The following is a 12713-nucleotide window of genomic DNA, read 5'->3' as shown; positions in this document are numbered from 1 at the left end:
AAGAATAAATCGGGTGTTTTCATGTGTTGCGTTAATTGCAAAGAGCCACACACTTTTTGAAGCAGGTATAACTTATTTGGACGATCACCAAAAATTTCACTTGTAGATACACTTTGTGTTGCACAATTAAGCTGAGTGGCATGGTTTTGCAGCAGATAATTGTTGCCACAAATGTTTGGTGCTGACTATTTTGCTGCAAGCCGTCAAAGGTTGCGTCAATGGTTAACCAGTTTTTTTCGTCGTTCAGTTGCATGGCTCGTGCTTGTAGGTTCAAGAACTGAATAGCTGTTGACGTTCTCTTACTTTTCCCTCTTTATAAAAAAAAATGCTTAAAAGGGCCATGCAAACAAAATAACAGTTTGTTTTAGTCGAAAGATTTAGTGTTTTATAGTGCCCCCAGCGCTTTTCCAGAATCAAATGCTTTTTTCATGGAGAAATTAATCAATTTAGGTTGAAATATTGATTCTCCCGCCAAATGGTATGTTCGCGTGATGTCTGCCATGAAGTCACAAGGGTAGGTATTCAAACGAACTTCCAGTGCGCCATCAGGCTCTGTGGTCTTGCTTACCGCTGTCCACCGTTGCTTTGTTTTTGACCGTATTTGCAGCTGGTTTGTTTTATGGTAAAAAGTAATCGTTTCGTGAAACATGGGGCATGCTCGACAAACAAGGTCACGTAAGACAGCGTCGCTTACGCCAATCTGCCAGTGTCGCGTAAGACAACTCGAAAGCGGCGGACTGCTGTGCCACTAGAACAAGCATTGTGCGCCCAGTGCCAACGGCAGTGCGCATCGGTACTTCTATGTTTACGTTTATTTTCATAACTTGCGATGTTTAGCCCACCATTCTTACTGCTGTAAAATGAATATGCATTACATTTCAGTGCAATTAGCTCGTACGGCAAGCTTATAAGCCCTGCCTAATTTGAGTTTGCTTTTGACGGCCTCAGCCAATCACGTAGCTGGGCATATGACATCATAGGTTCCGTTGCAGGAAATGAGCTAGTGGGTCGCATGGCCATTCCCTTTTTTTCCTAATTATATAGCTTATTGGAATGAAGTGTGTGTCAAAAGTGTGTCATGCAGACAAACTTGTGTTTTGTCTGCATGGCCCCTTTGGAGAAAGAGAGAAAAGAAGAGAAACCCTGCGCATCGCTCCTGGAAAGAGCCCAACTGCTGAAAGGAGGACAGAAACTTTCACATAAGCAGAGTGGCCTGCTTTCCTTGCATTTTTATTATGCGAGGTTTGTAAACACTTGGAGCATTGCAATTGTGCAAATTAAAAAAAGAGTGGTTGACAGCACGTGTTTGCTACATAAACATTTGGCTTCCACCCGGCAGCTTTATTCACAGCACGATGGAAACGGGGAGGGCAGAATTTGTGTAATCTCGAGGAGGGCGCGCAGGCAGTGTGCATACATGCAAAATTGAACACACAGTCTGCTTGTGCTGACCCAACATGTTCAGTGCGAACATGTGAGGTAACCGTTATTGGCGTTGAAATATTTGTTTCAATTTTACTTGTCAAAGTTTTCATTGTGTTATAGACACAGTTGCAGTCATCGTAAAGGATTTCACTGGCGACACCTGGGAGTCGTTTTTTTGGGCACATTGTTTTTGACATTCACAAATTATCTCTGTTTTCTTGCTGGTACGTATGCCACTTGTGTGCTGTAGCCGTGTAGCATTCTCACCAACAATATGCTTATCCCAAAGAAGTACAGAATAGAGGTTTTGCTTTGGTGAGCAGCAACTATGGGGGTCATCTGCCGAGTGATGCAGACGTGTGAAGGTGTTTATGCATTCAGCGGTCAAGATTGAGGCACATTATCTTGACATTAGCCACCTGATATTTAATTTGTGAGTATCTATTCTGTGTCCATGGGAGTAACATGGAGGACTTCTGATATTTTGTGGGAGTCGGAATGGAGCAAAATGAAGTGGAGGTGGTCGCTTGTATGTGTGCTTTTTGTGAGTTTAAAAAGTTTCATAAAACTTGAGCTTCGAGGCTGTTGTCCTTTTAAAGCAACAGAACTTGTAAAGCAATAGAACTTGTTTGATGCATAATCTGTTGTTCACTGTCTTGGTAGGTCACATTTTTAAGACTTCTATGTTTAGTGTCTGCATTCCAAACCTGCAATATTTTATAATCCTGGCTGCTATGTTTCTTCTCTTGTTTTTTGAAGGCCATAGCAACAGATTCTCTGCTGTCATGGGACAGCAGGTAATGGGAACATGCTGGTGGCAGCGATTGCAGCAGCGGAGGCAGTAAAAAAAAATATTTATGGACTGTGACAGTATTGCAAAAACGAGCCAGAGTGCAGATTAGGGAAAAGTTGGGAATATTTTTTAGTGAGCAGACGAAAACGTAAGAGCATACATGTGAGTGCTCGGCACAGTAAACTGCATGAATTTTGGAAAGAGACTGGGACAGAATAAGTTGCATTCCTAAAATACAAGATCTTGCAAATGCGGAAGTTGTGACACCACGACAGACTACACAAGTATGGCCTTTCGCCGAGGTAGCACCAGCACTGTGAAATATGGCAGAATAATTGTGTCAAGAAGACAATGGTTTTGTTCCACATAGTAAGTAGAGAATCTTCATTCTGTCAGGTACTTTATGTATGTTTTCCTGGGCACTAGGTTTCTCCTGTATTGCATGTGAGCTGCGTAGCTAAATATCTTCTGTTAAGGAAAATAGGAACTGTTTGCTTGATAATTCTGCTTCAGTGCATTGTACGTACGATGCTGTAAATTTACAAAATATGATGGCTGATGGGAAAATGGAACAGCAAAAACTGTGTGAAGCAGCTGAAGAACAGAGGGTACATTGACAAAGTTGAATCTGTTTCCTTTTTACTGCTGTTAAGGCCGTACATAAGAAGCGCCGCGGCCTGCTTGTGGGACGGTGTTTTGTCCCGCTTTCGGCAGGAAATCTGGAAAACGGGTATCAAGCCCAGTGCCACTAATGGAAAGCTGGAGGAATGAAGGGGTCGAAAGAAACCGTTTGAGGAACTTCAACAAAGGAGCGCACATGACGGGACTAAGCAAGAAACTGTTGCGTGTTTCTTGCTTAGTCCCGATGTCGGAGCTGTTTTCTTCAAGTTACAGTGTACCAACAAACCGTTCAGTACACCCTTCTGTATTTGACGAACAGTGCGTGGATGTGCTTCAGTACTTTTTACTTATTCAGCAAATAATGCAGCATTGCTCATCGAATAAAGGCTGAAAGAACTAGGACACGAATGATCTTTCAGTTAAAACAAAATTGCCTTAAGCCTTAATGTCCCTTCAAGCTAGGTGCAACGTTCTTCCTTCAGCCTCCCCCCCGTCCCACTTAGGGGTCCGAGGAATATGGTCCCTTTATCCAAACATGCTTATCAATGTCTGACTTTTGTATCGACTTTTATGCTGATGCGTGTAATTTTGTCAAGCAATTTGCTCTTGTCAGCCAAACACATATACGAGCTGCCTTTTGTGTGTAACTAGAACTGGCGTGTCATGCAAAACGTCAACGTTAAACCATGCATGGGGGACGCTACACTGGCTACGCCAAAAATTAAACGCCATGTAGCGATCGCCACCTTTTTGCGTTTCCAGCAAGGTTTAGCGAAAAGGGGTAAAAAATGGATTAGCGAAAAGGGGTAAAGAATGGATTGGGGGGGTGAAAAGTTTCAGGGATGGTTTCGCGGACCCCTGAAATGCCCTCGCGGAACCCCATTTGAGAACCACTGGATTAGACGATTAGCTATTTCTGAGCCAGTAAGCAGTTGACGTACTCATGGCGTCCTTTTAAGGCAAAAGGAAAAATGTTTGCTGCTGGCCTGCTTAGCATGATCCTGATATTTGACAGCTACGTCCGTAGTGTATAACATACGACGGCCGGCCAGAATGCTTTGCGTGCATTCTGGACTTCGCGGCTCTTAGCACGAGCAGTAGCGTTTCCGTTGGGCTCGGCCGCCACGCAGTGAAGACAACGCAGAGCGCCAAGAACATTGTAACGTCGTGAAAGCAGTTACGATTGAGATACGTAAGGAAGTAGGTGTAGTGGAGCGCGCAAAACAAACGCGCAATTTATTTCCCGCCAGTATTCGAAAAACGTGACAAGTTTCGAGCTAATCAGGAGAAGCGACATGGCGGGCCCTGCCGGTTGATGCGGGTGACGCTTCCCAACGCTATCTCGATCGTCCTGTCGTGTTGCGCCCTGTTTGTGTTGTGTGGTGGTATTGTGGTGTGTGGTATTCATCAAGCGGGCGCACAGGAATGGGCTCATGATGTTATCCCATGGATACGGCGTCGACGCCGACATGCCGGACAAGTGCTGTGTGCCCAAATGTCGCGGAAATTATGCATCTGAAAACAAAGTGCACATTTTTAAGTTTCCCAAAGAAGAAGACCTGCGGCAGGCATGGTTACGCGCGATTCCAAGGGAAAACTTGGTCGTTACCGAGTATACAAGGGTAAGTGACGCACATTTGCGAATCACGGTTCAGCTTGCTTAACGAAAAACAAATAATCGCGGGATGAAGTTTGCGAATAACTTTAGCTAGACGCTCCCCTCAGCATTTTACTGTGCATGCTTGCAAACGCTGCTTGCTCAAAGATACCATTCCCTTCTAGGTGTGCGAACTTCACTTCAAGTATGACGACGTCCTGCGCGAAGATTCGTATGTTGACAGTGCGACTGGGCGGACCGTGACAGCACCGTTGTTTCGTCCCCGGCTTCGACCAGGCGCGGTTCCGTCAAAGTTTCCCGACATGCCGATGGAACTGGCCGTAAGAGAGGACCCAAACATGCACTGCGAGCTGCGAAGCCGCTTGGATACCCTCGCTACGGCGGCGTTTGTAAGCTCCATGGAGGAGACTGACAGGGTACTCCATCTCAGGGACCTGGCGGATTACGTAAGGCTCAACCTGTCTGCATTCTGGCACGCAATCGAAGACGGCGAACGCCTTATTTTGATTCACATAGTTGAAAAAGACGTGCCATGGATCAAATATTCCGTAGTTGTGAAGTCGGACCTGACACTGAGCTGTCATTTTGTAAAAACGCCAATAAAGAAATTGGGATCAAATGTGTGCATACCAACTGTTGCGAAGAGCAAGAGAAGAGTAATGGAGCTCCTTGAAAACATCGAAAGATGGGACTGCTGCCCGCGCCCGTCAAGTGAAAATGCAGATGAAGGCGTCTGTGAGGCCATTCATTGGCTTCTTGGCAAGCTGTCGGGGACACAAACGGAGGACAAGGCGCATGCAATCCAGTTTCTCAGAGAGCAGTTGGAGCTGCTGTCAAGGAAGAAGGAGCGTATGCATTACTCAGCTGAGCTGATGGTGTTTAGCTGCATTCTCTTCATGATATCACCGCGCGCATATAAGTACATACGGAACTATGGAGCTATTTCTCTTCCACACCCCACGACTGTCCGGTCAATGTGTGTGCCAGTTGGAGCAAACCCCCAGTCAGCACGTGATACCGCCACATTCCTCAGCAATATGGCCAAGAGGATCTTCGACTTGGACCAGCAGGAACGTTTCGTGACCGTGATGGTAGATGAGCTGGACATTGAGGACTACTTTGAGTCCAAAGTGAACAACAATGCTGGCAGCATGACTCCTCCAGAGATACCCAACAGTGCATTTGTTTTTACAGTGCAAAGTCTTACAGGCCAGTTCAAAGAAGTGGCTTACATTGTGCCTGCCTTCAGAGCCGACGCAAAGTTTGTGCACAAGCTGTTGAAAGATGTGATCTGTGGGCTGGAGAAAATAGGCTATAGTGTTTTGTGTGTTGTCACCGACAATGACCCCGTGCGGAGGAAAGCAATGTCTTACTTTTCGTCACCTCCCACCGATCATGTTGTCTATCCACACCCGTCTGATTCTGCAAGGTCACTGTTCTTTGTGATAAACCCAGCGTACATAATCAAAAGCATCCGGAATGATTGGCTTGACCAGAAAAATGAGAAGCTTTGTTTCTTCTTCCCCGAGTTCCAAATGGAGGCGGCAGCTGGGCAGCCAAGCATGCTGAGTGCATCTTTTACCATCATCAGAGAGGCCCTCAAGTTGGCCGATGAGGACGTGTTGTTACAGAACCTGAGGCCTCCGAAGAAGGCCCTGTGCCCATCTGAGGTTGAGCGAGAAAACACCAGGCTGGCCTTGGGGGTGTTCAGCAGCTCCCTGTCCCAGATGCTTTACGCTCTCGCAAGAAAGCACGAACAGCAGTACTTTGGTGAAGCTGCCAGCTTCATCGACATTATTGTGAAGTGGTGGAAGGTAGTGAGTGTGAAATCGCTGTGCCAAGAAGAGGGACAGAGGGACCCATTCCAGGAACCGGTGTTTCCTGTCGCAGACGACCCCAAGGTGGGTTTTCTTTACAAGATTCTTGAGTGGCTGGATGGTTGGAAGGCCAAGAACCTTGACAATGGCATGTTGAGTAAGGAGATGCACGCTGCTCTCCAGCACACCACTCGTGCCTACCTGGAGATCATCAGGTATGGCTTCAGCGAGCTCAACCTGCCGTACATACTCCTGGGCAGAGTTCAAACTGACAATTTGAGGGAGCGCTTCGGGAGGTACAAGCAGCTGATCGGCTCTCTCTATCACCTGTCTATAAGGCAGCTTTACGAGGGGGAAAATGAGCTGTGGTCTCAAAATACTCTGCCCATGGTCGCTGCCGACTGCAGTGCAGACGCCGTCGCGAACGAGGAGTGTGACGAATTTGGCAAGGAATCAGACACGTCCCGCCCCAGCTGTGCGGTGGCAGTCACGGCTGAGGCCCTCTCGAAAATAAAGGACATGATGCCAGTGCTGGTCTACGTGGCGGGACACGCTGTGTACACCACCCTGAAGAAGATGAGGTGCGCGAAATGCCGGCCTGCCCTGACCGTCGACAAGGCCATAACCATTTCGGTTGCACAGCAGCATCATGATCTCGTCAAGGAGCTGGATCGTGAGGGCCTCGTCTTCCCTACCATGTTTGCTGTGAATGCTGTTGCCTTCAGCTATGTGGTTGTGGAGCAACTGCTGAAGCAGGCAGAGTTCTTCAAGATGCCCAACAAGCGACAGGTCATAACGGACCTTACGGTTGGATTGCTTGTCAACGACGAATCTCCGGACTTTGACGCCTGCGAAGATGGCCACACGAGCGAGTTTGTGCTCAAGCTTGTCCTGTGGTCCAGCACGGACATTCTGCTGAAGAACTTCTTTTGTGTGATCAGCAGCAAGAGTTCCGATGATGGTGGCGAAGAGGACAAGGACAAGGAGGAAAATCTTCCGAGTAAGTTCTCTCCTCTTGTTTTACAAGTTCAAAAAACAAAAGCAATGAATAGGGCTGCGTTGTCTAGCTGGTACATTGTTAAATGCATAAAAACAGTTAACGGTGATGACACTTACTTGTAATGCAAAGTGTATGTCAGCGGAAATTACGCATGTAATTGCAACAGTCTACTGCCTTTTTTGAAGTGGGGGGCAGAACTGTGTGGTGTAAGGATTTCATGGGGCAAGCCTGTCTTCTGGTGATACTTACTTGTAATGCAAAGTGTATGTCAGCGGAAATTACGCATGTAATTGCAACAGTCTACTGCCTTTTTTGAAGTGGGGGGCAGAACTGTGGTGTGGTGTAAGGATTTCATGGGGCAAGCCTGTCTTCTGGTCATGGGATGAGAGCAGGATGACGTAAAGGGACTCGCTGGGCTGCTCCTTTCCTGATCACGGGATAAAAGGTTGAGAGCCGTCCAGTAGGGGTCGTCGAGATCTCCTGGGTCTCCGCAACTATGACTGGTGGTGTAACGCCAGTGGTGCAGATTTTGTTGGTGCTTGCATGGCACACACTGGAGTCCAGAATCAATCAAAATAAGTTACAGTTACCGTATTTACTCGCATAATGATCGCACTCCTGAAGTTCATCGTCAAAATATGACTTTTTTTATTTCCCGTGCAATGATCGCACCCTGAACTTGCCGCAGCCATATGCCGTTGTGTGCCAAGTCTAGACGACGATGGTCCTGCTTACATTAGTTTTCTCCTCTTTCAAAGCGGTCATATGGCTACGTTATTGCCGCGGACTTGATGATATTAGCGATATCGGCAAGCGTGCATGAGTTCATTATTGGTGCGAATGAAACTCTCACTAAATGCACCTAATATACTCACAAAACATTAAAAAACACGCTCGGCTTGCTGAGTCGGCAGCCGTGTCTTGATGTCCCACACTGTGACAGCAGCAGCCACTTATTGGTCGACCTGTTCCAACGCCATCTAGATTTGAGGAGCCTTTGCCTGTTCTCACCTCACAGCAAACTCGTTCTGGCGCGTTCCGTAATTCCGGCGCATTCCGTAATGAAAACACTGCATTTCGCATCACTCGGTGGTCATTCGGTGGTCAGTGGAGTTTTTATTATGTTTTTATTTGTTATGTTTCATGAGACATCGTAAACATGTTGACCTGCAACTTGCATTTTCTGCGCTGAAACTTTTTTCCTGAAAAATTTACCTCGCGTAATGATCGCACCCCTAACTTTGCATCATATTTTTGAAAAAAAAAGTGCGATCATTACGCGAGTAAATACGGTACTTGGTCTTGCATAGTCTGGTCACCTCTCGGATTTTTTTTCTTTCCTGTGCTTGATTTTATTGGTGTTAACGTCATGACCTGCACAGAGAATAGAGTGCTGGGGAGGGGAGCACTGGAAAACCACTTTTGTTTGTAGATTGTACTTCCTGTTTCACAAATGACATTCTTATTTGCATAATAGCTTTAGAGAAACTGCCAACCGATTTTCCTCAAGCATGTGTTCACTAGCCCATATGAATTCAGCGTTTTATGTAGTCCAAAATGTGTAAAAAATTTTCAATTAAGCTAAAAGAAAACCTTATTCTGATACCAAAAATTGGGAAAATTGGTAGGTGGTGACGATAAGTTCCCAAATTCATTGTTACAAAACGTAGGCACATAACGGGACTTAAAAATATTTTTTGCCAGCGCAAATTTGTGTCAAGTGTACAAAAAACATATAAACATGAATATTTATGCAGATTTTTGTAGGGGTTAACTTCTTCACTTCAAAAGTTTTCCAATCAAAAACTTTTAGTGCCGCTGTCTTGGCTTTAATTGACAGGCGTTAGTGTGTACCACCCTAAATGGGTTCCAATGGTTCACCAAACAGCATTTTTGTTTAAGCCCAAATTTTTCCACAAGATCAGATCTGTGGTATACTTATTTATTTATTTGAACATACTGCAGACCTTGGCACTCCATGCAGGAGTCATACAAGGAATACTCATATAGTACTCACAGTACATTCCAGGCAAAACTTTTAACGTTCCTAAACAGCTCTCTTCACCTGTTCATTTACCAATAAAATTAATGCTATCTTCCATCTCTGCTACTTACGCCTTGTTTTCTGCATGGACCGGTAGAGCCCTCTAGAGAAGTGAAACGAAAACACGTAATGCCGATGGGTTCTAGAGTGAAACTTTGTGTACAAAAAATGTCATAAGTTGTTCACTTGTCAACGTTTTAGTTAAATCACAATTTAAACACCACTTTTCTTGTGCACAAATAAAAGCAAAGTCGCATTGTGGTTTGATGTTATTGTTACCAGCATTCTTGTTCGAAGCTTACTTAATTTCAGCTAGTCTGGCAGATCTAAATATCTCGCTTTCAAATGTTTTACGGCATTATCAGCAAAGCCGTTTCAGTTCAAGGGGCTTTAAGTGATGCCCGTTCATTTGGGACAGAGAACATATACTTGAGAAAAAAATCAATTGGCATCATTAAAAAAAAAAAGCAAGCACAACTGAATGGCTAACTGTAGCAAAGGGGAGGAGTGTACAAGAGGTGCCGTGAAGTGGCAATGTTTACTGAATGTTGTGTGTGTCATCATGTGATTTAATAGTGGGCCCTAAATCAAAGATTTTTGTGGTGTCCATTGTATGTTCTGTCTGCTGACAGTACTTGCGGAAGCATGTGATGCTTTCAAGTTGCCAATTCATGCTTGTTTGTATTATTTCAGAGAAAAGGAGGCGTAAAGCACCCTACAAGGTATGTTTCTTTTATTCTTGCTTTTTTTTTTCAACAGCGATGCTCTAATTGTTGCCATAGGAAAATTTTTGCATAAGGGCACTAAAGTTGAGTAAAAAGTTTTAGCCACCATGTTGTTGAGCAGTAGTTTGCCTAAGTCATTCCAAGTTTGTTAGGGTGGTTTCAGCTGGAGAGAAAAAGAAAAATTGCCTTAACGTTTCTAACGTTGGCATGGGCACCCCCATATAGGTGTCCCCATATTGATGCACGTTTCCATCTTTCATTCGTAGCAGGGTGAGCTCTAAGCATGCGCCAAGCGTGCATATCATTTGTTGATTCAGAAAGAATTTGCGATACGGGTTGGCTCCACACTCCTGACCTCGCATAGAGGTCCCTAGTTTTTGGGCACGGGTTGACAGCGTGCACCTTTGTTTCAGAAGCTGAAGAAGAGGCTGCCTCGACTGAACTGCGAGCACTGTGAATTCTTCACCGACTGCAATGAGACCCTGATGGACCACTATGCTGGCGATCACAAAGAGCACGCGCTGAGCACCTGCGAGACGTGCCAGGCTCGCTTCACCCATCAGGCGTACCTGCTGATGCACAAAGCCCAGGTAGGCCAAGTTGGGCCCATGAAATCGCCAGCAGGGCTAATCGAGAAAGCCACAGGGTTTTTTTGGGGGGCCTCGTAGATTTGAGGATAGCGTGTGTCCCGCATGGCTTCTCTGTAGTGAGCTCACGGGCAGCCAAATGCAAATTTCTTCCTGATGTGTCAGGCGTTTGTGATGTTTGCAGCAGCTACTCCGAATTTTTTCTTGGTGCTGCTATGATTGCGTGTTTTCAGAATGGTGTTGCTGTGTCCAGTTAGCTCAGTGCGGCTGGGCAATCAGTTTCGCTAGTGGCTTTGTTTTGGCACGATGACACGGAGCAACTTATAGTAGCTTACAACGTTATACTTTCAAGGTATCTCACAGTTTTCTACATCCAACCATAAATTTGCTCAGGGTCTCTTATGTACTGCTGAAGTGACAGAGGACCCCAAAGGTCAAGTTTTTCTTTTGGTCCATAACATAGCTTCTTTCTTCAGCGGTTGACAAAAAATTTTTTGGCAAAATCAGCATGGGATTTGCTATGGCAGTTTACCATGGTAGTTGACCCTTCACGCTAGTTTTGTGCTTTGACAGCTGGGATAAATCATCATCGTCATCAACAACAGCCTATTCAGGTCCACTTCAGGACGAAGGCCTCTCCCATTGACCTCCACCCACTGCTGTCCTGCACTGCCAGATTCCATTCTTGGCCTCTGAATTTTCTTATTTCGTCTCTCCATCGAGTTAATGGCCCACCCCTTCTTCTGGTCCCGTCTCTCGGTATACATTCTGTTACCCTCGGGGTATGCCTGTTGTCAGTTCGTCTCACTACATGGCCAGCCCAAAGTCCACTTCTTCCTCTTCTTCGTAATTTTAACTATGATATCCTCTACTCGACTTTGCTCCCTGACTCGGAATGCTCGTTCCCTGTTCCTGAGTGTTACTCCTATCATTGTTCGCTCCATGGCTCGTTGTACCGACCTAAGTTTGCTTTCCAGTTGTTCAGTAAGGCGCCATGTTTCAGCTTCTTATGTCATGACCTGTAGAACGCATTGGTTAAATACTTTTCTTTTGAGGGACAGAGGTAGTAGCTTAATTTCTATTATTTGTGAGTGCTGGCGGAGTGAGTCCCAAGCCATACCTCTTCTGCACCGGATTTCTTTCTCGTGGTTGGTGTCGGCACCAACCATCTGTCCGAGATAGTTGTACCCTTTTACTTCTTCTAGCGTTTCCTTTCTTAAGGTGAACTGGACATTTTTAGCATGTTTATTCCTCATTACTTTAGATTTATTCATATTTATTTTTAACCCCGCTGCAGAGCTTTCTGGTTGTAGATCTTCAGTCATTTTTTGCGGTTCTTCTGCCGATTCACTGAGTAAGACTATGTCGTCTGGAGACCTCAAATGACTTAAGTATTCCCTGTTTATTCGCAAACCTGCGTTTTCCTAATCAAGCTTCCTGAATACCTCTCCAGACATGCTGTGAACAATTTTGGTGAGATGTCATCTCGCTGTCACACTCCCTTTTAGATTGGGAACTTTTCGCTTTGCTTGTGAAGGATTATTCTGCCCGTACATTCCTCATACATGTCATCTAGGAGTCTTAGATATGTCTCTTCTATTCCTTGGTTTTTAACGCTGCCAACACTGCTTCGGTGTCTATTGAATCAGAAGCTTCTGAATAGTGTGTAAATGTCATGTAAAGAGGTTTATTATACTCTGCAGATTTTTCTGTTACTTGATTGAGGACATGGATGTGGTCATCCAAATAAAAGTTATACTAAAAAGCAGTGGCATATGCAGGATTCTGCTTTAGGGGAAGTTGGGCCCACTTCTCGTCTTGAGGTTGATCCAGCCTGAAAAATCACCCCAATCCCAAAAATTTCAGGGGTGGTGGTGCCCCCTAGTGCCCCCCCTTCCCCCCCCCCCTCTCCGCATACGCCAGTGCTAAAAAGATGTGCAGTGGGTGTCTTACAGTTCCCTGAAACGAGTATTGCGTCTCAACGGAAATGAAATGTTTGCAGCCCCACTTGATACATTGGTGTAATTTGGGCTAGTTGGTTCACTTTGCGAGGATTCAAACCGGCGGGACACAAAGTAACAAC

The 12713-nt window shown here is 45.4% G+C and overlaps 1 protein-coding gene across 2 annotated transcripts in view; it reads left to right on the top strand.

Annotated features, from left to right (window-relative positions):
• The first annotated feature begins 3662 nt into the window (after positions 1–3662).
• LOC144174001 (uncharacterized) overlaps positions 3663–12713 on the top strand; it is a 30771-nt gene continuing 21720 nt past the window's right edge. Inside the window, exons 1-4 of one of the 2 annotated variants that reach the window (XM_077702402.1) lie at positions 3663–4461; positions 4622–7274; positions 10012–10040; positions 10460–10633. In XM_077702402.1, the coding sequence (XP_077558528.1) occupies positions 4273–4461; positions 4622–7274; positions 10012–10040; positions 10460–10633 (3045 nt within the window). In that variant the 5' untranslated portion in view covers positions 3663–4272. Of the gene's footprint in view, positions 4462–4621; positions 7275–10011; positions 10041–10456; positions 10634–12713 lie in introns of both variants that reach the window. The other variant, XM_077702401.1, reaches the window with a different exon arrangement.

Source organism: Haemaphysalis longicornis, unplaced genomic scaffold (genome assembly GCF_048455015.1).
Source record: "Haemaphysalis longicornis isolate Haplotype H1 unplaced genomic scaffold, Haemaphysalis longicornis Haplotype H1 scaffold_3, whole genome shotgun sequence".
Classification (NCBI taxonomy): Eukaryota; Metazoa; Arthropoda; class Arachnida; order Ixodida; family Ixodidae; genus Haemaphysalis; species Haemaphysalis longicornis.
This window is presented reverse-complemented; position numbering and strand designations above follow the sequence as displayed.